This window comes from Punica granatum, chromosome 1 (assembly GCF_007655135.1).
Source record: "Punica granatum isolate Tunisia-2019 chromosome 1, ASM765513v2, whole genome shotgun sequence".
NCBI lineage: Eukaryota > Viridiplantae > Streptophyta > Magnoliopsida > Myrtales > Lythraceae > Punica > Punica granatum.
Window position 1 is genome coordinate 2,701,806 of NC_045127.1, and position 27,923 is coordinate 2,729,728.

Consider the following 27,923-nt stretch of genomic DNA (forward strand, 5'->3'; position numbering starts at 1 on the left):
CAGAGGATTCGAGCTAGTTTTTTCGACATGTATTCTCCATATTTTTCACTTCCATTTTATTCTAAATTGTAGCATGTTGTTTGAGGTTTCCACAGACACCTAGAATATAAAAATCCTAGTCCTGTGGAGATGGAAACGCTCTCCCAAAGTTGGCCCAATAGTCTATCTAGTGTTGTCCGTGGTTGTGATGCCTAGCAACTTCGGGCTTGATTGACACGCTCTGATCTTTGTCGATGTCTTCCATTACGATTTCGACCCTCAGTCCATCCAATTCCGATTGCTCTGTCCTCTAATTCTTTGATTCCCAGTAAAAATCCATGAATTCCTATTCTGGGTCCTCTTAACATCCCCCCAAACATCCCTGAGAAGTCCATCTACTGGGAGGCCTCCTTCTACGACATCCTTGTCACGGACGAGAGCGGCCTCGGTGGGGGTTAAAGGTGGTCGAAGGAGAGGGCGAGGTCGGGAGGATCTTGCTGGGTAGAAGGAGAAGACGGGTCTGGGGACGATGAACAATGGAGAGGGAGGAAGAAGATTATGAATAGTGAACACGGAGGACAGAGAGGGACTGAATTGATGTAACGAACACCATTTAATTTTGGGATTACATCAATTTGCCAAGTCGTTACATCAATTCAGTCCCTGAACAAATTAACGGAGTAGTAACGTCGTTTGTCCCTTAATCACTGGGACTAGATTGATGTAACCAATGATCGATCTCATGTAACGCCAAAACTCAGGGACTAGTGTTGCGAAAGTCAGGGACTAAATTGATATAACTGTGCAAAGTTAGGGACTAAATTGATGTAACCGTGCAAAGACGGGGACGAAATTGATGCAAAAAATAAGTCAGGAACGAAATTGATGCAGCTTGCGAAAGTCAGGGACGAAATTGCCTATTTACTCAATAATATATTATAGTTTTCTTTTATGAATATATGTTCTTTTTTGAAAAAATTTCTGATAATGATAAAGTAAAAATGTGTTAGGAAATTAAATATCAATATAGATGTGTAGATTTTCAATATACATCATGCAATAAATATGTCAATAAACGTAATTCATCAGCCTCTTATATGATTTTGTATTCTGCAATTTATGTCTATGCACATCATCAATCGGAATTAACAATTTTCCAAATAATAATAAATTTATATTTTCAAATTACATTATCTCCCCATCATCATCATCAAATCAAAATAGACTATATTATCGATAGGCTTTAATAATTAATTAAGTACCTTAGATAATCCTCTCTTCCAATTATTTGCATTTCTAAAACAATTATTCAAGACTGTGAGTATTTCAATAATTGAAAATGGGCAGACTGCTTTTTATTTGAAAATTATTTTTCAATCTCAAAGTTTATAGTTTCTAGTTGTTTCGCTTTCCTCAAAGTATCGATTTTACGTAGTGTCATACTTTACTATCATATTAAAATACGAAAACCTCGCCTAGGATGTCAAAATCCCTCTCCTTGAAGAAAGGACAGCCAAACTCATATAATTTTCAAAATCCTTCGCCTAGGATGGCTTCTTTAGAAGGAACTACGTCTTCCATGGGGGATCGACTTGCCGAGCAGTTTTCATGGTCCATCCATGAGAAAAGATAGGAATGAGACAGGATGATGTTGGAAAAACAAAATAAACACAAATTTCGGACATTGATTAGACATTTATTTGTTTCAGAAAACAAAAATGGATCCTGACAATTAAATCGAAATTTGCTATGTATGACATCAACCTTTGATTCGAATATTGAGCCTGCGGAGCCATATGGAATGGACTGTCATATGGAAGACATCGAACCTCTTGGTCGGACTGTTGAGCACAAAGTGCCGCTGGACCTGTCTCACCCTCCTCTGCATCCTCAAGTATTGCCCTTGCGATATTGACATTAGGATCTCCTTGATCCTCGGTATGTCCTTCACCTCCACCTGAACCGAGAATGCCTTCCAGTTCAGTACGTCACTGAATGGAGGGATGTACCCGTCCGAGATCAGGACAGGTACGCACTCTGCATATATTGCCTCAACCACCCTCGGGCTAGCCACCTCGTACCCGCTTGGGCACAGGCAGAACCTGCAATGAAGCACAGAATTGAGAACATCCGTCGGCTTAAGAAAAGGAGACACAATTCAAATGAGTCCGGACATAATCTAACCTGCTCTTCTTCATCATTAAGTCATAGTTCATGCCCTTGGGAACCTTCTCATAGACCTGGACATTGGAGTCATTTCGGTCCTTCCAGTGGCTAAGGAGCAATGATCGGATGTGACCATGGAGACGCCCAGCGAAGAAGGCTAGGATGGTTCGCCGAGATGGGGATAGGCCGCCGATCAGCCCTGAGAGCTTGCCAGTGCGGAGGTGGATCTCGGGGAAAGAAGCATCCTTGGAGGGATTGAATCCCTCGGAGGTGTTCGCGTTGCATAGCACTCTTATGGAGTTTTTGAATAAGTCGGGAACGTAGGAAGATGTGCGTGGCCCCTGCTTTTTAATCGCAGATAAGTTATTTAATTTGATTGAACAAAATGTTGTTAGATAATTTTGTAAATCTTGCTGGACTTGTCCAGATATCTGTTGAACCGGATGAAGTGGTTCATTCATGAATGAACGATTTCAAACCTTCGGAGTAAAAACTAAGAAACTGGTGACAAAAGGGAAATTTTGACTCTCAATTCCTTACCCAATCGTGGCATGAGACCATGAAATGGTCGGCCCCGAGGCTCCGGTTCCAGAACAGATGCTTAATAGAAATAATATTGATGTAGTCGATGACTGAACGTCCTATGGCGTTAATCTCATGGGACCCGTGTTTGTAGAGGTATTCAACCATCATGACGACGCTGAACGGGAGGAAGTATACGAGGGCCTCATCAGGGTCTGTGGTCCGATAAATGTTGCCCTTCTCCATCTCACTAATGAATAATCCCTCCGTGGAGTATATGCTCCTGCACGGACCATAATGGAACATCGGAGGCTCTCCTTCTCGGTACACATAAATCCTGAAGAGCTTCTCCATTTCGAGGTAACTCCTACATAAGGAGACCTCAGCAACTAAGTAATAAGATGTCTAATTATGAAAAATTCACATGCGAAGGGAAGCTACACACGGCATTTTGGAAGAAAACGCATGGACCACTATTCTATTCAGAACTTCTCTATCCATCACATTGTGGATAATTTGAGTCTGCTGGAAATTTCTTCCACCACATGTTTTATGTTGATATGATTGGTCGGAATAATATGAATTCGGATGGGAATTTACCGGTGGAGAGCATTGGGATTCCAGTAGATGGGCCCTCTAGGAACATAGTCAGGGTCTTCATGGACTGATGTTAGGTTCCGGACGACAGCTGCTTCTCTTATGGAAGACCGAGCCCTAGACAAGCTTGCTTCGAGCCTCTCTAGCCTGCTGTATCTCTTCAATGTATGCTCGGGTTCGATCGGAGTCTCTATTGTCCTGTTCTCCTCATTATTATTCTCCTAATTGTGGTACAAGGCACGACATCCATTAGAGTTCCCGATAAAAAAAATAATGGATATAAAGGAATACGGGAGAATGTTTAGAAGAAAGTTCATTTGAGTATCGAGTTTTGAATTTTCACAGTGCCATTATTACATGGTGATAACTGATATGTACTTTGAAGATATTCTATCAAAATATTCCAGCCAGAATGAAAAGTTGCCCCATTACAGGCTCGACTCGACAGACAGCTATTCGTATGAATCTCGTGAAACCTTACCGATAAAGGAACAGAAAATTCCGGGACTGATGGGACCGCATCGGAGTAATTCAATGGAGCCTCCATAAGACCTGGCAAATCTGCTGGGCCAGGTGCAGTCGGAGCAGAAGTAGAAGAAGGAGAAGGAAAAGAAGTCCGCGATTTCCATGTCGAAAAGATAACAAGTGAAGAGTATCTCTCCGGGCCGAGAGTTGAAATGAGGAGAGAGATGAAAAGCAGAGGCAGGACAAGGAACAGAATCAAAAGTGAGGAAGAGAACCAGAAAGAATTGTATGAAGAAGGCTGCAGCTTGCAGGATGAATAACAATGTTGCCGACTAAGGATCATTGCTTCTCCTCCTCCTCCTCCCTCCACTAGCCAGATTGAGATACGTACAGAATGCGGATGGACCATAAGTACGTAACTTGAGTTAATATGAATGAGTCATGAATTACTAGTCGAACATGATCATCGTCATTTTCGTCTTCTTCTGAAAACGTCTTCCCTGGGGGATTGACTGGTAGGAGTTTTTATGGTCTCTTCACGAAAGAGACAGGAGAAATAGGAAAGAAAAAAAGGTGTCGAAGGATTATATTCATTGCTTGGGCGGTCAACTGAATAGAAACCATAGCCGTTTAGAAATCGTTTAGAAATCCTTAGGATCCATAAGCCGTGGCCTGGTACGGCCCAACATGATTAGGGAACGGAGAAAGATTTTTTTTTGTTGAGAGCTAATCTCATACGAAAAAATAGAATAGAAAAGCTGACTACCCCCATCTGATGATCCATTAGGCATATCCATGTCCACCACTACAATCTTCCGGTGGTGAGTGAACATGAAGCCCCGCAGAGAAATCAACGAGTTTATATGAAATTTGGATACACTATTTATTAGTTTGAAATTTTAACGAGAAAGGGACCTAAACTCGTATAAATCCAATAGAAATTCAACGTGTTATCATTCCTTCCGCGCGACTATATGAGCTCACACTACGCCAAATTTCTTGCCGATTTCTAGGAATCCCGAAATAATAATGAGTTAATATGCGTACGTCCTTAGATAATACATGGGTGAGTAGACTTTTTTTAGTCGTCTTGAAGAGGGTCGGAAGACTCGGAACCTTGATAAGTATATAATACTATTAGATACTGTACGCTATATAGGAATGAAAATAACGTAATCTATATAATAATATATTATAGTTTTCTTTTATGAATATATGCTCTTTTTTGAAAAAAATTCTGATAATAATAAAGTAAAAATGTGTTAGGAAATTAAATATCGATATAGATGTGTAGATTTTCAATATACATCAAGCAATAAATATGTCAATAAATGTAATTCATCAGCCTCTTATATGATTTTGTATTCTGTAATTTATGTCTATGCACGTCATCAAATCAGAATTAACAATTTTCCAAATAATAATAAATTTATATTTTCAAATTACATTATCTCCCCATCATCATCATCAAATCAAAATAGACTATATTATCGATAGGCTTTAATAATTAATTAAGTACCTTAGATAATCCTCTCTTCCAATTATTTGCATTTCTAAAACAATTATTCAAGACTGAGAGTATTTCAATAATTGAAAAGGGGCAGACTGCTTTTTATTGGAAAATTATTTTTCAATCTCAAAGTTTCTAGTTTCTAGTTGTTTCGCTTTCCTCAAAGTATCTATTTTACGTAGTGTAATACTGTACTATCATATTAAAATACGAAAACCTCGCCTAGGATGTCAAAATCCCTCTCCTTGAAGAAAGGACAGCCAAACTCATATAATTTTCAAGCGAAACAAATTTAGTTCATAAGATATTTTCTTGTGTGATATACTTAAACATATTACTTAACTATTAAAAAGTTTAAAATTCTTCTCGCGCAACGTGGGAACCCTGCCGCGATGTCTCACCCAATTATTTGTTAATTCATATTATTATCTAGATTCCAGAGATTATGATAAGTACATGCACTCAAATGGATGATTGTTGAGGAGAAAGCGAACAATCATAAACATGCCGCGGATCTATATATGATCCAACTTGTAGATGAATGTTTTGTTCAGCAACGATTCTGGGACAGGTTATGGTTTTCCGGCCTCGCGTTATATGAAGTTCCAACAGTTGGGAATCCAGGGATCGAACAGTATAGAATCTGGCGGTGTACAAAGACAAGGTAGAGTTCCGCTCCCTATAACAGCACAAATTGACCTTCCAGCCGACTGTTAGGACTTGAAAGTCATAGCACGGAGTCTTCAACTCTGCAAATTTCTCAGAAGAATCCATGTAAGGACGTCCAGATTGAGATTCTTTTGGCCGAAGGGAGTGTCGATGGATCGTGTATGTAGCTCAATAGTAGGACTACAAATTACTCTTAACACAGCCTATGGCTTCTTTAGAAGGAACTGCGTCTTCCATGGGGGATCGACTTGCCGAGCAGTTTTCATGGTCCATCCATGAGAAAAGATAGGAATGAGACAGGATGATGTTGGAAAGACAAAATAAACAAAATTTCGGACATTGATTAGACATTTATTTGTTTCAGAAAACAAAAATGGATCCTGACAATTAAATCGAAATTTGCTATGTATGACATCAACCTTTGATTCGAATATTGAGCCTGCGGAGCCATATGGAATGGACTGTCATATGGAAGACATCGAACCTCTTGGTCGGACTGTTGAGCACAAAGTGCCGCTGGACCTGTCTCACCCTCCTCTGCATCCTCAAGTATTGCCCTTGCGATATTGACATTAGGATCTCCTTGATCCTCGGTATGTCCTTCACCTCCACCTGAACCGAGAATGCCTTCCAGTTCAGTACGTCACTGAATGGAGGGATGTACCCGTCCGAGATCAGGACAGGTACGCACTCTGCATATATTGCCTCAACCACCCTCGGGCTAGCCACCTCGTACCCGCTTGGGCACAGGCAGAACCTGCAATGAAGCACAGAATTGAGAACATCCGTCGGCTTAAGAAAAGGAGACACAATTCAAATGAGTATGGACATAATCTAACCTGCTCTTCTTCATCATTAAGTCATAGTTCATGCCCTTGGGAACCTGCTCATAGACCTGGACATCGGAGTCGTTTCGGTCCTTCCAGTGGCTAAGGAGCAATGATCGGATGTGACCATGGAGACGCCCAGCGAAGAAGGCTAGGATGGTTCGCCGAGATGGGGATAGGCCGCCGATCAACCCTGAGAGCTTGCTAGTGCGGAGGTGGATCTCGGGGAAAGAAGCATCCTTGGAGGGATTGAATCCCTCGGAGGTGTTCGCGTTGCATAGAACTCTTATGGAGTTTTTGAATAAGTCGGGAACGTAGGAAGATGAGCGTGGCCCCTGCTTTTTAATCGCAGATAAGTTATTTAATTTGATTGAACAAAATGTTGTTAGATAATTTTGTAAATCTTGCTGGAATTGTCCAGATATCTGTTGAACCGGATGAAGTGGTTCATTCATGAATGAACGATTTCAAACCTTCGGAGTAAAAACTACGAAACTGGTGAAAATGGGAAATTTTGACTCTCAATTCCTTACCCAATCGTGGCATGAGACCATGAAATGGTCGGCCCCGAGGCTCCGGTTCCAGAACAGATGCTTAATAGAAATAATATTGATGTAGTCGACGACTGCACGTCCTATGGCGTTAATCTCATGGGACCCGTGTTTGTAGAGGTATTCAACCATCATGACGACGCTGAACGGGAGGAAGCATACGAGGGCCTCATCAGGGTCTGTGGTCCGATAAATGTTGCCCTTCTCCATCTCACTAATGAATAATCCCTCCGTGGAGTATATGCTCCTGCACGGACCATAATGGAACATCGGAGGCTCTCCTTCTCGGTACACATAAATCCTGAAGAGCTTCTCCATTTCGAGGTAACTCCTACATAAGGAGACCTCAGCAACTAAGTAATAAGATGTCTAATTATGAAAAATTCACATGCGAAGGGAAGCTACACACGGCATTTTGGAAGAAAACGCATGGACCACTATTCTATTCAGAACTTCTCTATCCATCACATTGTGGATAATTTGAGTCTGCTGGAAATTTCTTCCACCACATGTTTTATGTTGATATGATTGGTCGGAATAATATGAATTCGGATGGGAATTTACCGGTGGAGAGCATTGGGATTCCGGTAGATGGGCCCCCTAGGAACATAGTCAGGGTCTTCATGGACTGATGTTGGGTTCCGGACGACAGCTGCTTCTCTTATGGAAGACCGAGCCCTAGACAAGCTTGCTTCGAGCCTCTCTAACCTGCTGTAGCTCTTCACTGTATGCTCAGGTTCGATCGGAGTCTCTATTGTCCTGTTCTCATTATTATTCTCCTAATTGTGGTACAAGGCACAGCATCCATTAGAGTTCCCGATAAAAAAGAAATAATGGATATTAAGGAATACGGGAGAATGTTTAGAAGAAAGTTCATTTGAGTATCGAGTTTTGAATTTTCACAGCGCCATTATTACATGGTGATAACTGATATGTACTTTGAAGATATTCTATCGAAACATTCCAGCCAGAACGACAAGTTGCCCCGTGACAGGCTCGACTCGACAGACAGCTATTCGTATGAATCCCGTGAAACCTTACCGATAAAGGAACAGAAAATTCCGGGACTGATGGGACCGCATCGGAGTAATTCAATGGAGCCTCCATAAGACCTGGCAAATCTGCTGGGCCAGGTGCAGTCGGAGCAGAAGCAGAAGCAGAAGAAGGAGAAGGAAAAGAAGTCCGCGAATTCCATGTCGAAAAGATAACAAGTGAAGAGTATCTCTCCGGGCCGAGAGTTGAACTGAGGAGAGAGATGAAAAGCAGAGGCAGGACAAGGAACAGAATCAAAAGTGAGGAAGAGAACCAGAAAGAATTGTATGAAGAAGGCTGCAGCTTGCAGGATGAACAACAATGTTGCCGCCTAAGGATCATTGCTCCTCCGCCTGCTCCTCCTCCTCCGTCCTCTAGTCAGATTGAGATACGTACGAATGAGTCATGAATTACTAGTCAAACATGATCATCGTCATTTTCGTCTTCTTCACAGAACATCTTCCCTGGGGGATTGACTGGTAGGAGTTTCTATGGTCTGTTCACGAAAGAGACGGGAGAAATAGGCAAGAAAAAGGTGTGGAAGGATTATATTCATTGCTTGGGAGGTCAGATTATTCCTTGCGGCTCATCAGAATCAATGGAATCACTCCTCTCTTCTGCTTCTTCCACTATGTGCATGCTTGCTTACAGTTCAAGTCTCCTGCGCTGCTCCTTCCTGTTCACGGGGGATTTTCTAGCATCCCGTGACTGAAGATTTTAGTTACTGCCGTATGAAATGTTTTCATACTTGAAAAACAATATTTTGTACAAAAACTAAGCCTTGACATGTGCAATGCGGTCAACTGTTGTACCACGTACTCGACTGTCTCGTCCTTTACTTGCACGAAATATTATTCTTTGAGTACAAACACATTTCGTACAAGTACCAAACATCGTATATACAAATTGACTATATTGTACACACAATTGATTGTCTCCCGCTTTGTTTTCATGCAAATACAAACTATTATTTCTTGGGTACGAAAACATTTCATATAGACACGTGTGGCTGAAATTTTAACCGCCGAATGCTAGAAAATCCTTATGTACACATGCGTCATTACATAAGTTTTTGTCCCTGAAACATTCCAATCCCACCGCTCGCATGACACCGCCAACAGGGCATATGCTCTGCATTTGAATTGGAACAACCGAATAGAAGCCACTTCCATTCGATAACAAGTTCCACGATAGGTTCTTCGGTCCTTTTATATAGAATCGTTTAAAAATCCTTAGGATCCATAAGCCGTGGCTTGGTACGGCCCAACATGATTAGCGAACGGAGAAAGTTTTTCTTGAGAGTTATTCTCACATGAAAAATTAGAATAGAAAAGTATGGGTTCATAGGATAATGAGTTTCACAATCTATTGGCTCGGATTTTTGAGTGAAAATGGGTCTGAACCCGTATAAGTCTGATGAAAATTCAATATAATATCAGAGATGATGATACCATGTAAAATTTCACTGAACTTATAAGTTATTGGCTCAACTGAAGAAGCTAGCATATCTCTCATCATGAAGATCAAGACCCCGTTAAAGTTGACTACCCTCCTCTTGGCTGATGATCCATTAGGCACGTCCATGTCCGCCACTACAATCTTCTGGTGGCGAGTGAACATGAAGTCCAACAGAAAAATCATTAACTTTATATTAGATTTGAGTATACCACTTATTAGCTTGAATTTTTAACGAGAAATATAAACTCGTATAATCTCAATAGAAATTCAACATATTATCAGAGCGGATTATCCTTTCGCACAATCATATGGGCTTACACTATGTCAAATCTCTTGCCAATTTTTGGGAGTCGTGGATCTCCTTTTAGGTCCAAGTGTGACATACAAAAGTCTAGCTCCGACTCATAGTGAATTTTTGAGGGCAGGTTCTTCAAGTTCATGTGCCACCTATAGGTGAAATGTTAAAGTCAAAAGTTGCCACGTGATAGCGGGAAAAAGTTAATCTCACATGAAAAAATATAATAAAAAAAAGTATAAATTTATTAGTGATTGAATTTCATAATTTATTGGTTCGAATTTTTGGATTGTAACTAGGCTAATAGCAGGCCAATGATTTTACAGTTTTATCGTAATTATCAAACTGTCCTCTTTGTAAGTGCGCGTGTCGTGTCTTTCACCCTGAGACCTGCCACGTACACCCCACCCACTTTAATCTCCAAGAAAACCTTTATGCCTTTCGACGAAGATCATGCTTTGCTCTCCGAAAGCCATCTGCCCGACCCACTCACTTCGAAAGCTTTCTCAACGTTCAGTGGGAACAGCGAGAAGGAGAAGCCATTAGCCATGGAGGTTCCAGTAGGATTCTTGGCAAAGCTATGGAGCTTCCTGTCCTTCTTGCCCTTCTTCTTCTGCTCTTCCTCCTCGGCCTCCTCAAAGGTCCCTTCTTCTCCTTCTTCTTCTTCTTCTGAACGTATACGAGAGTGTGATTTTCATGCTCTGCATATTGCCTAATCTGTGAAAATGTTCTTGTTCCGGGGCACTGGCAGTAGCGGTTATCGGTCCGGTCATAGTATGCATCATCGGGGCCGGAAACTCGGCTGTCAGTAGGGCTCTGGCTGGCCCACGTCGTGTGGACCTACTACTGCGTGGCAAGGTACGGCTCCTTTCGCTGAGTTATCAATTTTGGCTAAGTAGGTAAAGGTGACTCTGCTTATGGTGCTCTGTTCCTCATCAGAACCAAGAGGCTCGGGCTGATACTGAAGGTCCTGGTCTTGCTCTTGTTGCCAGTGCCTCTCGTTCTCTGGCCGGTGGTCGGGATTCTCGGGAGCCTCTTGGGTGCGGTAGGTTACGGGGTGTTCCCTCCGCTTATAGCGACTTTTGAAGCGGTTGGAGAGAATGTGACCGATAAATTCTATCACTGCTTCTGTGTAAGCTTCGATATGTTGTGTCACTCTGTCGGATAAGCCGAAAAACTCGATATCTCGTGTCGCTCCGTCGGATAAGCCGAAAAACTCGGTGGGGGCTGATGTTAGGATTGTACGGTTCATGTGAATATCAGGATGGTTGTTGGTCCACGATCGAAGGAAGTTGCACCGTGGTGCGGGACTTCACCGATTTCTGCTTCCACTTGTACTTCTCATTCATGGACGAACAGAGAGAGAAGTTACCAGTCGACGAGAAGCCGATGGACGTGAAGTAAGTCCCTTTCTACCATTTTAGACAAAACAGTTTCGTAATTTTGACAAAGTTCGGGTTTTTTTATTGCCTCCATGTGGGTCGTCGAAGTTACCGAGTTGTTTGTTAGCGAGCTTTGTAGGCGTTCTGGTGGACGTTATTCCGATCACAGGCATAGCCCTTTGGAAAAGCCCGTACATGCTGTTCAGAGGTTGCTCGAGGACTTGATCAGCCGGGAGGGACCGTTTCTGGAGACAGTCTGTGTCCCGTTTGCTGGCCTTGCAATCTTGCTGTGGCCTCTAGCTGTTGTGGGTGCTGTGTTAGCTTCTTTCATTTCCAGCTTCTTCCTCGGGCTTTACGTTGGAGTTATTGCTCATCAGGTATGGTAAAATCTGTTTGAGCGAATGTCAGGGATTATTGCAGTCGAAGTTTGTGCTAAAATTTACCTGAATTGATGTTGACAAATGTTGTAGGAAGATTCGTTTTGGATGGGATTGGCATATATCATCACAATCGTCTCGATGTTTGATGAGTATGTGAATGACATGCTCTACTTGAGAGAAGGGTCGTGCTTGCCGAGGTTTGTTATGTTCTTGTTGCATTAGTTTTTCCTGTGCTTGTTAATAAGGCATCGTGTTAATTTTGCAACAATATGTGACAGCTAGGCCTGGCTATCGTAGAAATACGAAGCCTAGGGTCGAGGAGGAAAGTGTAGGTTCCACTAGTAGAAATGAATCCAAGACTATTCGGAGGGGAGGTTCACTCAATTCCATTCTTCCATCGCAGCATTCGAGGACATCGAAGTGGCAAATTCAACAGTACAAACCAGTGCAAGTGAGATTCTTGAAAATTTTATCCTCTCTCACTTTCCGCGCGGAGTCTAATAAGTTCATCATCACAGGTTTGGGATTGGTTGTTTAAATCTAGTGAAGTAAACGGTAGGGTTCTCCTCCGTGAAGGTTTGATCAATAACAAGGACATCGAGGAGTGTATAGTGAGGGGGGGACTGCAAGAAGTTGGGTATCAAACTTCCCACTTGGACCATTTTACAATGCCCGCTAGCTTCGGCAAAGTTTAACTTGTCGGGTCTGCTGATCTGTAAGTCACTCCTAATCAATATTCTTCGATATCCAATGCCTCAGGTAGAAGAGTTTCTTTGTGTTTAATTGTACCTTTGTATTTCTGGTTTGATTTGCAGCTGATGATGTGGAGCTCACAAGGTTGAACAGCCCGAGGGACAGAGTATTTGAGTGGTTCCTTGGGCCGTTATTGATAATGAAAGAGCAGATCAAGGGTCTCAGATTGAGCGAAGATGAAGAGATGTGCCTGAGAAAGATAGTTATGAGGTACAAGAATGAGAAACCCGAGGACTGGGACGATACAGGTTTCCTAATTAGTGATAACGTCAGAAGAGCACAACTGCAAGCTATAATACGGAGGTATGGGTGTCCCAAAATTCAGAAGTTTTGTTTATGGTCGGGATTCAATCTTGGTTAATCGAATAACTATCAGTTTCTATCTCGTAAAAACGCTAGATCCCCGGTGGTAGGAATTGGATTGACCAAAGATTCAATTGCCATCGACTGCACGTCCATCACTGTGTCAGTGGCAGGCGTGGTTTTATTTTCTCCAAGATTTAGTATTAACTTGGAATTAATCTCTCGTGTTACCTTTCAGATTACAGGGAATGGTAGCTTCGATGTCCCGCTTACCGACCTTCAGGCGGGCGGTTCAGGAACTTGGTGAAAATGTTGTATGCAGAAGCTGTCCAAGCCATTGCATCGGACAACCGTATGGGAGGACTAGTGATTCCAATTGAGAGCGACAAGAGCCCGAAGGAAGCAGAGCAGAGCCCACAGGAAGCAGCCATTGTCTTAATAGTCTTGTCGAGGATTGTTTCCTTTTAGTTTGCTTTGCTTTCCACTTGAAACCGTTTCTTTTTCTTCTGTATATATTTGGTTGTATGATCAGTTACAGAAATGTCGATATGCAGAATTTACCAAAACACTAGCGCTTTGTTCAATCAAAATGTGACCTCTGCCAATTCGTTACATGGGCAATTCTTTCATATGGAATCTAACAAAAAAGAATTCTTTCGTATTTAATCTAACAAAATAGAAATAAAACCAGGAGAACCTTGTTTTTCTGACATTCGTAGATTTGTTCCTCTATTCTTGTTCGGAAGCAGCAGGGCCTGATAAACTCAGTGATGCCGACACCGTTGGTCGTAGAACGAGATAGAGAGCTGGCCCTAGAAAGGGAACCAATGAGAGCGGAAGAAGCCAAAATCCCTTATCATACCTGCCATACAGGTGAAATTCGTTATGATCTCGTTCCAACGCACCTAAACTGAATGATGGAGACGGTGTACCGTACTACCACTGGACGAGCTTACCATTTGCGAGAAGTCATATCATTGTAAATCCAAAAGGGCACAAATGCGGACAGCAGAGAAAAGTCGAGGCATGTGACATGGACCTGCAGTGAAGGTTCCGAAGAGTCACAAGTTTTTCCTCCCCTTTTCAACTCTTAAAAGAAGATGATTGCACCCAAATGCATATAGCCGCGTCAAAACCAAAACAAACAGACGTTGACACAGATGCACTCCGAGCAGGTTATTATCATTCGAATTCATATGCAGATAGATAGCTGGCAAATTTCCTATACAGGAAAAACGAAGAGGGAGCAAGATTTGCAATATCTAGCCAAATTTAGAGCTTTAGTGAATTGTGGGCGAATTCAATGTCAGATGCTTACATGAGCGAATGCTAAGAACAGATGCATGATAAGCCGCTTCCATTGATTTAAATACTGTAATAAACGCATAAAGATTTTCGAGTGATCATTTACACACCAATCTGCTTTCTCGAAAGTACTGGTAGAACTCTTTCCACACATCAGCATTTGCTAGAGCTGCATAGCCGAATATTCCTAGTCCCCCAGCTAGCAAACCCTGACACATATTACCATTGAGCCAGATTGTTCAAGTTAAAACTAAAGCCAAAAAAGTGTGGATTCTTCAAATTCCCTCCAAGTAGATGACAGTAAAGTGAGACAGACGAAACTTACGGCAGCGGTTATCTTCGACTCGAGAAAATTGAACGGCCATTTTTTCAATTCATGCTCTTCTGTAGGAGGTGAGGGTGGTGTCCAAAGAACGAAGTAGGGAAGAAGAGCATAGACCCCACCGGCAAATGAAAGAACTAGGAAAGGCCACACTGGAATACTCCTCTTTGAACTGCAAATGTAGAACAACTAAGCTGATGTAAAAATTCTCTTTCAAGCAGAAAATTAGTTCATATTAGGAAATGAAGTGAAGGGTGCATGAAACAGACCTTCTGCCTGTTGGTAACAATAACATGCTATATACCAAAGGCCATAATCCCATAATATACCACAAAGACACGAGCACTTCATTCATTTTAAAACCATCATCTCCTTTCAAAAATGAGAGCTTTAGCAGGAAGTACATGTCTCTGGACTGCAAAGAACTTGAATAAGTCAAAAATATAATATGTTATCCAAAAAGAGAAAAGATTTGTAAACAAAACGATCAAATGGACTCTTTAATCGTCACTAGCAAAAGTGCGAGAAAATAGACTCTCTCACATGTTATATTACCGGGGTTTGGTTTGGAGCGAGATTGAAGACATAATAGAGGAGCGCACTCCACAAGCAAAACAGCAAAATCGAAGTTGTCCAGTCCTTTCCTTTCCCTCCATCTCCGTTATCGGCAAGCTCGCTTTTTGAGGAAGCTTCCCTTCTCACTTCTGGAAATTTTGATTCTTGACCGTCCAAGAAGCTGCCACAAGTCTGAAGGAAGTGCTTTCCACTGACTGAGTTAAGCAAAGTTTCATATATGTAGGGTTGAACAAATGAGTGTAAATTTGTCGGTTGTGAGATTATGGGAGTCCGGTGGTGAGAAGTTGTGTTAAGGGACTTCGGAGGCAGGTGAGGGAAGTTGCAAGAGATGATGTTGCTGGTAGAGAACATTATTCTGTATGGCCTACCGAGCTTAGGTTCTGCAGAAATATTAGATGGTAGGAGTTACATTTGAAAAAAGGGCAAATTATGGAAGGGATTATTAAGCCATATATCTCATAGTACCAATCGTTTCTCAAATTTATCCCATGGTTTAAAAATTACCTAAAAAGGCTTATGGTTTACATCTAATTCCAAATCTATCACGGCATTAATTTTTCCGTCAATATTTAACGGTGTTGCTGACAGGGAATGTAAGTGGGTCCATTCTTGCCACTGTAGACCTTTATCCGGGATAGATTTGAGAAAAAAATTAAAATCATGAGATAGATTTGAGAAAAATTAAAATCATGGGATAGACTTAGAACGTTTCATTGACAGATAAATTGACAGCGAGATGGATTTAGAACAAGATGTAAATTATAGGCCTTCTTGGAAAACATATTATATTTTTGACATATTCAAAAATATAATATGTTATCCAAAAAGGCCATGGGATATATGGCATCATAACCCCATTACGGAATAGAGTTACAGCAGCTATAGATACATCCTCATTTGATAAGCATCAGCATAACACGAGAAGAAATTTGATTAACAAGACAAATGAGACCACTAGCACACTGCTCCGGATGCCCTTGATGCATTTAAATTAAATCAAATCTCAATATCCCCATTGTTCCTTCCTGACAAGCAGTCTATCCATTATAGACATCACGTCCTAATTTACAGATATAACATTCTAGCTGAATTTTGCCATTCCTCAACATACGACCAAAATAAGTTCAAGTCTAGCACTGAATTATTGAACACCAAAATTGAATACCACAAACAAACACAATGGGTCAATCATCAGCCATCGTAATCCCGATAAAGATCCAATGAATGAATCGACGGATTTCAAACAGTACAAAACAAACCCAAAACCAAAACTGAAAACTGCAAAAACTCTAAGATAGCTAGGGACATATCTCGAACGTGCCATCTGCAAAGTCAGAACCGAAAAACGAAGCAAAGACAAACGAGAAAAAAGAGACATTTACCTCATTAGTTGCCAGAACCATTCCATCCTTTATATTGAACTTCGGTATCTTCCTCAAATAAGTTGCCAGCGTTCACATAAGCCTAACAAAGAGATGAATTCGGGATTACGACAGTAAATAGCAATTGATATAGCAAGTTTTTACATTAATTTTACAGTTGCCCTGCTGCTGCTGCTGCTGCTGCTGCTGCTGCCGCTGCGAAAAAGCACATAACTAACGAGTCAAATGCAGCAGCGACATGAACGACACAACAGACGGGTTTTCATTTGCTGAGTAAAGCTTCTATTTTCAAGAGGAAACGGTGCCTGAATTAACATTCAGAGCAAAACCCTTTTGCCGTAATCAGAAAGTAGTGGTTCATCTTACCTCTTTCCTCAATGAAAAGCCACAGAAATGCAGAATTTAAAGTCACCCAGTTGAAGAAGAGGAGCTTAGCTCTGAAGATGGAGATTGAATTGAAGAACTGGAAATGGGATACCTTTGAGAGGTTCGTAGGACTCCCCGAACAGAACCCAATCCTTTTCTTCAAGTTTATGTTTGTATTGATTGTGCAGCTGCTATACGGACTCTCCGAGGATTTGATAGAGTCCAATAGCAAGCCGCCGCATCAGCTCTTCTATGAGAATTGACTCAGCTGCGCCACAGTAGATCCTCCACTCCCTCCTGCTCTCTCAGAATCTGACTCGCTCGCTTATGTTTTCAATGATTGGAATAGTATAAATAATCTATGGATGGGATGTGATAATTTGGATATGCTGGTTCAACTTGGTCGACGATGGGGGAGAAAGGGAAAATAATTTTGCATAATTAAGGGGTGAATATAAATAATTTTATTAAAATAAAAAGAAAAATTCATAATTTTTCGTCATCCTCAACCTCTCTTAGTCCATCTCTTGAAGAGATTTTATGTGTCTGCTTTTCATAATTTGTTCTAGATACACCTCTAGGTTGTGTTTCGATGCATTACTCCGGCATATGAAGGGGCGGTGAGAATTTTTTGAAATTTTAAAAGTATTGAAATCGTCATACTTTCTAAGAGGGGGAAAAATAAATAGAGATAGAAAATAGAAGAGATAATTAATTTGTATAATTTGTCTATGAACTCATTCAGACTTCATCGTTTATATTTCAATAAGTGGAATAGGACTCTTTGGATGTGATAATTTGGATATATTTGTTAAACTAAAGAGAACATATATATGTTCGTACATAGGTTCTTCCATAATATTAACCACCAAGGGCAGACCCTTAGGATTTTGCTCGGGTGGGGGGTGGGCGAGCCCTTAGGGGACAAATGGAAAAGTAATTTTGGTAAATTAGAGGGGATGAATAAAAGTAATTTTATTGAAAATGAAAAGAAAATTTGGGTAATTCGTTGTCAATGCTCTACCGTTGGCGCTGTTTATTGCGATGCCGAACGAAAATATATTATAAAAAAAGGAAATTAAATTGTCAGGATGGGCTTTCCTGATGGACACTCAATTCCGGCCCGATCCAGAAGCAGCATTCAGTATGGTGCGTGCGTGCAGTAATAGGGCTTACTCAATTCTGAGTCCATTCTTGTTGAACCCAAATTATATAACACTAATTTTTATTACATAAGGTTGTAGTTTGGACCAATTTTTATTTACTTATTAAGGCCACCTTTCTGGTGTTCATTTACATTTATTGATGCGATCTCATTCAAATTGGTAGCATTGGAGAGTGCTTCTTAAGGTGCATGAAGCACTCTCAGCTGTAGAGTACATAACTGTGGCAGTGGTTTGTGCCATGGATATTTGTTTGTTCAAAATCAGGGATGTCAAATATCTTCTTTGTTACTGATGCATTTCACGCAATAGGAATTCGAGGCATTTCATAATTGTCAAATGTTCATAGAATGTTTGAGTTGTTTAGTAGAGTCATATTTTGCTTCATTTGCAGGGCCATAAGCTAATTGAGACCGAAGTTGAAATGGATGGACTAAATAATGTCAGTAAAGAACACACCACGAAATAATGCCAGTAGATTTTTTGACTTAGATTTCACTGCTCCACAGGGATCGCCATTTGGCAGATCATCTGAAGAATACCCCAAAAGAAAACTTCCCTGGGAATAGAAGAATTCAGAGAGTTGATAAGTCTGATCGAATGACTGAATCTCCGTTGGCAGGGCCTACATCTTCAATGCTAAACAATGTGAAAGCTTTTATCCCTCATTGGAATTCATAATTGAATTTCGCAAAAATATAGATTTCAGCCTCTCTAATTATTCTCCTTCTTTCCTCAAAAAATTAATAGAGATGCGGATAGTACTAATTGAATTTATCAGGAATGCAGGGAGGACTACAATTGTGATCAGTAGGAATGGCAAACAGTACCCGTTCGAAGTTTCATTAAGGGGGTATAATCAAAGCGATGATATTGGAGAATTGGGGAAGACGCTCAATATCACTCACAAGTCTCTCGCTCACTCATTCATCATCACGTGAGAAGATCGACAGTTATGTACGAGCATTGTGGAATTAGGCTCGAGGATTGGCTTCAAGCAAATGTGAATTTGCTAAATACACGAAGTCACCAAGGGAAGTATCATCCTAGGGTTTTGTATATCCATCATAATATAAAGAAAGCAATAAAGTCATTATTAGATTGCCTTATATACATTCACCAAAAGGAAGAGGCATATGCAAGGAAGTTCTCCATAGATAATATAGTATCATATATGATAATGCAAGCTCATCAAGTGGCGAGGCAAAGTTTATCAATGTAAAACTATATAGGCTGCCCAATGGTACAACTCAACAGAAGGAGCAAGCTGAAAATCATGATTTCAAATACATGACATTATTAAGGATATATTTGATAAAAGACGCATGCCATATGATATGAATGAGTTTATGTATGCATTGCAAGATCCCAGAATACGGTACTATTTCTCAAAACTTTCTTATAATTCTAGTACTTTTGTATATGAGTAGTTATTGTAATTATAGTAAATTACACTGATAGTCCAAAAAGTTTTACAAATGTTTCAATATGGTACAAAAAGCTTTTTTTGCTATTTGATGATACAAAATGTTTCAAAATTGTTTCAATATAGTACAAATCGTCATCTCGTCATTGACGCCGTCAAGCCGACGCTGATAGTGCAAAATTGATTTTTTGTGAAACGTTACATGATGGTGCAAAATGTTTTGAAGTTGTAACTTAATTAGACAAAATGTTTTACGTAAGTTACATGATGATGCAAAATTTACAGTCTTGTAAAGGATGGCTTGACGGCGTCAATGGCGAGATGACGATTTGTACTATACTGAAACAATTTTGAAATATTTTGTGCCATCAAGTAGCAAAAAAAACTTTTTGTATCATATGGAAACATTTGTAAAACTTTTTGAATCACCGGTGTAATTTACCCTTGTAATTAATGAGAAAACTATTTATGTGTGAAAAATATGAATTCTCAACTGATAATGATTATGCTAACAATATGCCATAGAATACAAAAGCTAACATATATTCAACTAAACTAATTTGAATTTTCAATATTTCTAATTAGAAAAACACGATTACAATATAATAGACCTCGAGTTACGCATGTAATTTAAGTGATAACTTTACTTGCATTGCACGTGTTTGAAATTCATTAAAAGTATCACCTAGTCACGGTTAAGTCAATGCTCAAGTGAGAATTAGTCTGATCAATCATGGAGTGACATAACCTTATGTTTCACCATAAAAAAATTAGGACCTATATTGCATCACAAATAAAAAAATATTAATTAAATTGGTGATCAATTAAAAATCATTTTCCATAGTTAAATAAAAAATACTAAAGTATGCTGGTTTAGGTGATTTGACGCTTATTTTTTTGAAAAGAGATTTGAATGTTGTGAATGCAAAAATTTCACAAGTGAGAGAGTATATTTTTGGGGAAAATAGAATGATTGATTTTCGATACTTTGGGATTCAGTAACTTGTCACTGTGAGTAACATATCCAGAAACTATTACTTTACTATGATTATTATGGATTATGCATGTATTTTATACTATCGATTATGTTATAATTGGACTCGTGGATGATCGGGTTAGTTTAAGTTGTAGTTATTCACTGAGTTAGAAGCTCATACCTAGAAAAAATCCTTTCAGTTGTTTTTACATGTCAATACTATGGTGGAAAAACATTGAATTTTATCTGAATCGTTAGTCATTTGTTCAAATTTGTATTTATCGAATGTTTCGGACCTGTTTGTTTTGGGAGTTAAAATCACTTTGATTTTAACTCTAACTTTAACTCAACACACTACACAACAAAAATACACATTTCCCAAGTCAAAAATTTTAACTTTAACTTTAACTTTAACTCAACACACTACATAACAAAAACACATGTTTTCCAAGTTAAATTTATAATCACAACTCATTTGTCATTTTTCACAATCAAAATCAAAGTTATTTTAACTCTGAATCCAAACGTACCGTTCAAATTTGTATCGAAAATGTGATCAATTATAAGTTTTTACTGAAAGGTTCCGGATGTTAGAAGAAGACACTCAAAGAACACGTTGTTTTAGTATTTTCACAATTTCATGAAAGTTTACCCAATTGGTGAATGCGAAAATACTTGCAAGTACTGACTAAACACTGACTAGCTATACCCCCAAAAAAATTGCTAAGCATAAGCATTCCACCTGTTGTCTTTAATTTTCTCGTCATTTTTCAGTATATATCGTATGCTCCGAGCACAGTTCAAACTGTTCGGTAAAGTACAAAGATAACCATCGCCAAGAATTTATTCTGTAGAATGATAATTATATATAATAGTAAGAATCCTAACAAATGTTTTTTGGGTGTGGCACGCTAGTACTTGTATGGGCGTGACATGCTACAAATGTTGCCGCATGCAATACCGATCTCAACATAATATGTACTACGAATACGGAATACGTATACCGGATAGCTCTTCAGTCATTGGCAAATTCTAAAGGAAAAATAACCAGAGTGTAGATATGATAGATTAAAAGGCTCGCCGAAAAGGATAATGTCAGACAATCTCCTAAACCTTTTTTCTTAATTAGTCCAACTACTTAATAAATGGTAAAAACTACGTGCATGAAAAGGGGAAAAATTAAGGAAGGGCGTAGACTCGCATGGGAAAACAAGCGCAGAGGTATCCACCTCTGCCAACGTCCCCGAAGTCGTAGCTGAATGATCTAAGAGGGACGCAATTGATAGAGGAAGAAGCCTTTAGATTGCCACGCATTCTCTTCCTGCTCTCGCCAGCGGTGGTTTTCTTCTCTAAACAAACAACATCCAAACTGAAGCGGAGGTTTCCGTAGCCATATGTTGTTAGATCAACCCATTTACTAGGCCCGGCGGAGAAAATCACTGCCTTCCCACCACTGCAATCCATCACCCTGCCCTCCCCGGAATAGATTTTCCGGCTACCTTTTCCGTGTCTTGGACGGCGAACCGGAATAATTTCCGTTGCTCCCTTCTCCTGTGCAAGATCATAGGCGACGAGATAGGACGCCCCATGGTGATAGGATGGGAAACGAATCCAAGGATACCACAGACCATCCACAACATCGGACCCACCGGTTCTCCAATTTGCGTGAAGCACCGATAACCAGTCAAGCCTCGAGCTCTTCTTCCACCCTTCAAATGGATGATTGCCATCCAGCACATAGACCAGACCGCGTACAAGCGTCAATACAATGCAACTTTCCACAACATCGAAGGAAAAAGACGCCATGCATGCATTATATACATCAATAAGGCAAGCGCCAACATAGATATGGAAGAAGCTCCCTCTTGCAAACAATCGGATGGATCGACACAAACATCCTCTCGACTCGACCCGACAGTGCATAGAGCGAGAGCAAAGGTACATGTAATTGCTAGAAAGTTTGTGGTATATATTCGACAGGTACTCGATGAAACCGCAGCAAGCAACGCAACAATCGCGGCAAAATCATTGAACGAATCAATCAGGATGAAACCAATTAATTATTCTCAATTGATGATTGTTTCTCGGCACATTGTCTGCTAAGATAACTAGTTGCAGTCATGTACCGGTTTGTAGGAAGTCCACCGAAACAGTGGGAATTTTTGCGCATCTCTATTGGAATCCCGTGGTACGTGTAACTTGGATATCTTACGAAGTCCATGTGTTCGGACATAGGACATAAATCAATTTTGTGCCTGCCTCAAATGTCTCCTCTCCTCAACCCCGTCATCCTCTCCTTAATTATTCGATGGCAGGCAATTAAAATCACCTGTTCAGAGAGGGACGACGATGAAAAAGAGATGCGTTCTGAAGCTTCTTGCGTGCCTGCCTCCCTTGAAATTCACCCTCCTTCCTTCCTCGGTTACGCCCCGAGAACGGTGAGCTGAATATATATTATATAAGAGAAAAATTGAATCCATTAAACTCTTGAAAGAGAGTTCACCGATTCCGTACCGCTAAAATTTTATCGGAGACAACTGCCGATGCTCCACCGATCGCGAGAGGTTTCGTTGTCGATGCTTTTCTACCGGAGCTGCTCTTTTATTGTGCGGCAAGGCAGCGCGAAAATATTATTATTACTATTATTATTAATAAAAAAGAACGAAATTATTAATCAGAAAAAAAAAATAAATAAAATGTCAGGATGGGCTTTCCGATGGAGACTCAATTCCGGCCCGATCCAGAAGCAGCATTCATTCAGTATGGTGCAAAATGATACGGCATAATCATACCGGGCCGATTCTTGTTGAGCACAAATTACATAAATAAATAAATAAAATAAAACGCTTGACTAACCTAATTTATGCCCCCTGTTTGTACCTCATCGATCGAATTTTCAAATTACTACCACTCACCTACAACCGCCATTGTTGCGGAAGCTGCCGAGAGACGGCGTCTCTGATCGAACGGCTGAGCTCCCTTGGCCAGTCTAATCATGAAGAAGCCATATACGAACTTTTCATTAGCCACAGGCCTCCTCGACGGGCATCATCGCTCCCATGACCTCTCACCTCCCCCCACGAGCTAAAGTAGGGGTAGGCACCGTACGGTTTTTAGCATTAGCATAAACCATAATCGTCCCGAATTTTCGATTCAAGAATTCCATTAACTGCAACCGTATCAGAATGAAAAAAACTGTTCCAAAAAATAACCGATTATCGTATCGATATTCAGAAAATTTAAAAAAAAAACTTTAAATCAAGAAATTAACAGAATCCAATACCATTCATCAACAGCTCAGCGCATCACCAAGACAAGAAGGGGATTAGCCCATTAGGGATTTAGATTATATTGTTTGATATTTCTTTGATTTAGATTATACAAAGACTCCACTGACTTTTATATTATATATATTAACTTTAATAATAATTAGTATATATATATATATATATATTGGGACAGAACGCTTAATCGGGAATTTTGATTTTAAAAACCATTAACCGTCCCTTGACCAGTTTCTCCTTCAAATTCCCAAACCAAATTATTCCCATAACTGACTAAATCGGGTTTCTCGGTTCGGTTCAAAACGATTTTACGGGACATATTCTGTTTTCAGGATTTTTTTTTTGTACAGCCCTAAGCTAAAGCCATCTAATAACCCATACCGCACCGGCGTAGCCAACTAAGGTCAAGAGGAGGAAGGAACTTGCCCATAGTTATGCCCGATCTCTTGCATCGATAACATTCCCATGGTGGTTCGGATTTTCTTTTTATTTTTTATATTAATATATTATAATATATCACATGGTTGATATTTATGGCAGTGTTGCTATATAGAACCTTCAAATGAAAGAGAAAAGCTTGGATCAGATGTTCCACCAAGGGACTGGAATGATGTATGTACCACTTCTTTCCTTAGAGCACTTTCTGGAAGATCATTTTTTATTTTTTTAGGTAGATGAAGAGCATTTATTTTTAATGCTTCGTGTTTTTAACTTATGTTTTTCTTAGGTTTTGACAAAGTTCTCCCAATGCTGAGTTCATCGCATGATCGACTAGCTTTAAGAGGGGTAAGGACCCTTTTGACTGTCCTTTTGCAATTTAGTCCCCAACCCTGTATTGCAATAGCTTCCTGCTGTTTAATCTTGCGGCTGGATAATATTTTGGCAATATCAAGTTATACTTTGTCATGCAGATGGGCATGCTTGTAGACACACTGGATTACCTTCAGAAAGTCAGAAACTATGACATCCTGAGCTCTGAGATACTGTCTCTGGTAAATTGGAGTAAAGAGACACTTCTCTTGTTAGTATGTTTCTGCATTATACAGTAAAATAAAACTCGATACGCCACTTCACTGAATGCATTTTCATTTGCTTTCTTAGAAATTACTTGATCAGTTGAGCAATGCTTCGCGCAAAGTGTATGCCCCTTCTTCTGTCCATGACTGGTCTCATCGATTTGAACTTTTCGTATCTTGACACATATGAACTTTCGTTCTCGTTATGGATCAGCAGAAACATTGCTGTTGCTGCAGAAGTTAGTGTATGAGAAGGCAAGGTTGAAGTTATATATGGTGGTGAGGCTGGATGGACTGCAGGTATAGTCTGCCTCATAGAGCCTTGCGCTTGCCTCACAGATTATTTTCTTCTTCGAAATCTTTTGGAGGTGGTTGAGGAAGTACAAGCACCAAGTCTAGAGATGAAGAATTTGGTATACACGACTTTTCATTACTCAAGTGGTAATTGTGAATAACTTCTCAGTTAGTTCTATCAACCTTCACTTTCAGTGTGAGTGTTATGCAATGTGCAATATAATTGAAATGATCATTCCTCAGTCTTCTGCTGTTGAAAGTTCATAATTGAATCGGTAAACCCCCGTATCATCTCTTACAGTTTACGACCATTAGATTCCTAATGAGATTCATTCTCTAAACATAATAACACGTGCAGCCAGAGCAATTGATAAAAAGCCAATTTTTATCAACAGTGGTAGAAGTGGTTTCTTTATTATCTGAAAACCATTTCTTCCTTTTCTCTTTCCTTTCTGTTTGCTGGCTATCTGGTAAATATTTATGGAGATATGCTCATTGTGCTATTTATCTTTCAGAGGGATTTACCCTTACGAAGTCCTTCCAGATCTTAAAAAGGTATGCATGAACAGGATGCCTCGATCCCGTCCGATGGAGATTAGAGCTGCAGCTAGGTCTCTTCCTTTTGGATACCAGAGAATCATGAGACTGTGCAGGCGTGTGTCTCCATATTGGTGGAAAGTTCGAACAGTTGAACCATGTCAAGCAACAGAAGAAGGATCTCAACAGGTGAGTCCATGTGAAGGTCGGCATGTAGAATACAAGAAAAATTTTGGCCTATTAGAATGAATAGGCAATGGAATCAAACCACTTTACAGGATACTAGTTTTCTGCTATGCATCACTATAAGTTCCATCACGCTTGCATGGTTGTTGGGACATTCTAGATGAACTATGGCATTGCCTCATAAAATGGTCTCAGATTCGTATCGGTATTCAGATCCCAGGAATTTTTATCTTCCTTGGTTAGCAAACATATCTCTGTTGATATTTTGCCGGAGCAGCCTTTTTTAAATTCCCTGCCTTTCTAGGTATAGGCAATGATTCAATGAAGAGTCCCGTTGAAGCAATTGAGACACATCTCTATGTAAGTTATAATTACTTTGTGCGGATTAAGCCTATAAATCGAGCGCTATGTGCACGTTCGTCTGTCTGCAAATCCATGTGTCATTGGACGTAAGATGTTATGTTGCAGATAAACTTCCCATGTGATAGGTCATAAAGTGGGATTTGCCGTCACCAGATCCAATTCTCCTCCTTCTCTGTTCTCCCCAATTATTTGCACTGAAAAAGGAACAAGTCTATATAGTAATGTTGGTCGGTGAGGCTATGTTGAGTTGATATATCCGCAGTGACGGGCGCCTCTCCCGTCCCGTGATGAGATAGGGCTAAGCAGAAAAGTTCAAACTCTTCAGCAGCACACGAAGGGACTTGCAATCACAATGCACCAATCACGTTACTTTTTCTGCCCCCCCTCCCCAAGGCGGCCAAGTGACATTGTGAAGCCTTTACTGCTCAGGGCCCACTCTGCGGCCCCCAATGAGCTAATTGCTCCTCTCTGGCCCCACATGGACCGCCATTCCTCCATCGATCCATCTTTCAGTGATATAATATAACGTTTTGCTTGAGATCAATCCGAGACTTCAAATAAAAGAGAGAAAAAAAAAAAAAGGAGTTGGTAATTCCAAATAACTTCTCCCTCTTTGCATTAAATAATTAACTAATTTTATTTTCAAATATTAAAGAAGCGAAAAGTAAAAAAGTCGGTATTATTAAAATTACCCGAAATGAAGTAAGGTAGGTGTGGTGGGGTATGAGAGGGGGAGGGGGGGCGGGGCCCGCCGTAGAGTCGTTTGTCTGCGCGGAGGACTGAGAGGAGGATGTGCGGCGGGCCCCACGTGGCAGCTGCAGGCGGGGACTGTATGTCATCGGAGACCGTGAAAAAGGGCAATTCCGTCAACAGACATCGGAGAAAGCGAAGCGCTTTTTGTGTGCCTTTTTACCTTCTGCTGGTTTGAGTTGTGAATCTCACGTGTCTTTCCTGTCTGTCTGTCCTTCTGACTGTCAGTCTGTCTTAATTATTTTTCCTTTTTACCTTATCCTGACAAGAATACTCAGATCTCTCTCTCTCTCTCTCTTCCTACTCTCCTCCTAAACTGACACCTGTCCTTCGGTAGTTACTCCCGTCACAGCCCTGTCACCGCACCTGTCCCGGTTATAACAATGCGACTGCATGACCTAACACCCCATGCGAACATGATGTGTCCTTTCCTTCCTCGTCATACCACCCCCCCAATTGGAGCTCAACCTAATTAGTAATAGTAATAATAATAGTAGTTGTTCCGCTGACTGACTAACGGTTTGCCGTAATCGTCCCGGTTCTTTCGTGTTCGCGCGTTGCAAAGAGTGTGTGGCGGTGCATCTCTTGTGGTTTGACTTCATGTGCTTGTCGAGCGGTTCGATGTGATATGGCTGGCTGCCCCTTCGAGATCGGGTCCGTCGAGCGAGGATGAAGAAAGAAAGTATAGCTCGATTGGGTGTTCCGAGGCTTACGTGCACAGATGAGTTGGTTCTTGAAACTCGATACTGGGACGCATGTCCATCCCGTCGAGTTGCGATAGGTTTTTACATGTCCGATTTAGTACGATTGGTGCCTGGCTCTAAACATGTAGAATATTGACGTGGTCCCGTTGATCAACTCTATGTAATTAATTTCTCGATGTTTAATATATAAAAAATATTATTATTTTTTTAGATTGTATCACCTGAAATTTAAAAGTTATGTAGACTTTGATTCATTTAGGTTTGAGTTGAATAGACTTGTTAAGGGGTAAAAGTATCTCAATTGTAGATTTTGTCACCCTCACGATAATTGAATCGAAGATCTTATCTAAAGAGAATGGATGCCAAATTTATTTAAATCAATCC

General features: G+C 40.3%; 3 protein-coding genes and 1 pseudogene across 13 annotated transcripts; 1 reads left to right on the top strand and 3 right to left on the bottom strand.

Moving 5' to 3' along the window:
• Positions 1-1,644: 1,644 nt before the first annotated feature.
• Positions 1,645-4,202, bottom strand: LOC116193063 (probable glycosyltransferase At5g03795). Of its 2 annotated transcripts, none has more exons than XM_031521816.1 (5): positions 3,746-4,202; positions 3,268-3,485; positions 2,686-3,034; positions 2,164-2,489; positions 1,645-2,081 (listed from the first exon to the last, which is right to left on the bottom strand). In XM_031521816.1, exons 1-5 carry the CDS (start codon positions 4,136-4,138, stop codon positions 1,739-1,741), a joined length of 1,629 nt encoding a protein of 542 aa, XP_031377676.1. In that variant the 5' UTR covers positions 4,139-4,202; the 3' UTR covers positions 1,645-1,738. The 2 variants fall into 2 exon arrangements, with proteins under 2 accessions (XP_031377676.1, XP_031377683.1); XM_031521823.1 differs by having other exon boundaries at positions 2,164-2,486; positions 3,746-4,199.
• A 2,020-nt stretch (positions 4,203-6,222) lies between these two features.
• LOC116193029 (probable glycosyltransferase At5g03795) lies at positions 6,223-9,178 on the bottom strand. Of its 2 annotated transcripts, none has more exons than XM_031521757.1 (5): positions 8,328-9,178; positions 7,851-8,065; positions 7,269-7,617; positions 6,748-7,073; positions 6,223-6,665 (listed from the first exon to the last, which is right to left on the bottom strand). In XM_031521757.1, exons 1-5 carry the CDS (start codon positions 8,658-8,660, stop codon positions 6,323-6,325), a joined length of 1,566 nt encoding a protein of 521 aa, XP_031377617.1. In that variant the 5' UTR covers positions 8,661-9,178; the 3' UTR covers positions 6,223-6,322. The 2 variants fall into 2 exon arrangements, with proteins under 2 accessions (XP_031377617.1, XP_031377618.1); XM_031521758.1 differs by having other exon boundaries at positions 6,748-7,070; positions 8,328-9,174.
• Positions 9,179-10,490: 1,312 nt separating this feature from the next.
• Positions 10,491-13,455, top strand: LOC116210669 (annotated as a pseudogene).
• On the bottom strand, positions 13,422-17,165 carry LOC116210620. 9 transcript variants are annotated; one of them, XM_031544591.1, is made up of 9 exons: positions 16,953-17,165; positions 16,630-16,669; positions 16,475-16,556; positions 15,072-15,472; positions 14,786-14,931; positions 14,520-14,688; positions 14,305-14,403; positions 13,846-13,928; positions 13,422-13,751 (listed from the first exon to the last, which is right to left on the bottom strand). In XM_031544591.1, exons 4-9 carry the CDS (start codon positions 15,441-15,443, stop codon positions 13,619-13,621), a joined length of 1,002 nt encoding a protein of 333 aa, XP_031400451.1. In that variant the 5' UTR covers positions 15,444-15,472; positions 16,475-16,556; positions 16,630-16,669; positions 16,953-17,165; the 3' UTR covers positions 13,422-13,618. The 9 variants fall into 9 exon arrangements, with proteins under 9 accessions (XP_031400451.1, XP_031400460.1, XP_031400429.1 ...); XM_031544600.1 differs by having other exon boundaries at positions 16,619-16,669; positions 16,953-17,155; XM_031544569.1 differs by having other exon boundaries at positions 16,841-17,155.
• Positions 17,166-27,923: the final 10,758 nt, after the last annotated feature.

Bases quoted from the DNA above. Each gene is read 5' to 3' on its own strand.
- LOC116193063 (XM_031521816.1), bottom strand. From the start codon at position 4,138: ATGGTCCATCCGCATTCTGTACGTATCTCAATCTGGCTAGTGGAGGGA. The intron at 3,486-3,745 runs GTAAGGTTTCAC...TACCACAATTAG, and splicing joins AATTTTCTGTTCCTTTATCG to GAGAATAATAATGAGGAGAA. The intron at 3,035-3,267 runs GTAAATTCCCAT...CTCCTTATGTAG, and splicing joins AATCCCAATGCTCTCCACCG to GAGTTACCTCGAAATGGAGA.
- LOC116193029 (XM_031521757.1), bottom strand. From the start codon at position 8,660: ATGATCCTTAGGCGGCAACATTGTTGTTCATCCTGCAAGCTGCAGCCT. The intron at 7,618-7,850 runs GTAAATTCCCAT...CTCCTTATGTAG, and splicing joins AATCCCAATGCTCTCCACCG to GAGTTACCTCGAAATGGAGA. The intron at 6,666-6,747 runs GTTAGATTATGT...GCTTCATTGCAG, and splicing joins TTAATGATGAAGAAGAGCAG to GTTCTGCCTGTGCCCAAGCG.
- LOC116210620 (XM_031544591.1), bottom strand. From the start codon at position 15,443: ATGTTCTCTACCAGCAACATCATCTCTTGCAACTTCCCTCACCTGCCT. The intron at 14,689-14,785 runs GTCTGTTTCATG...CTACATTTGCAG, and splicing joins TTGTTACCAACAGGCAGAAG to TTCAAAGAGGAGTATTCCAG. The intron at 13,929-14,304 runs GTGTGTAAATGA...CCTTCACTGCAG, and splicing joins ACTTTCGAGAAAGCAGATTG to GTCCATGTCACATGCCTCGA.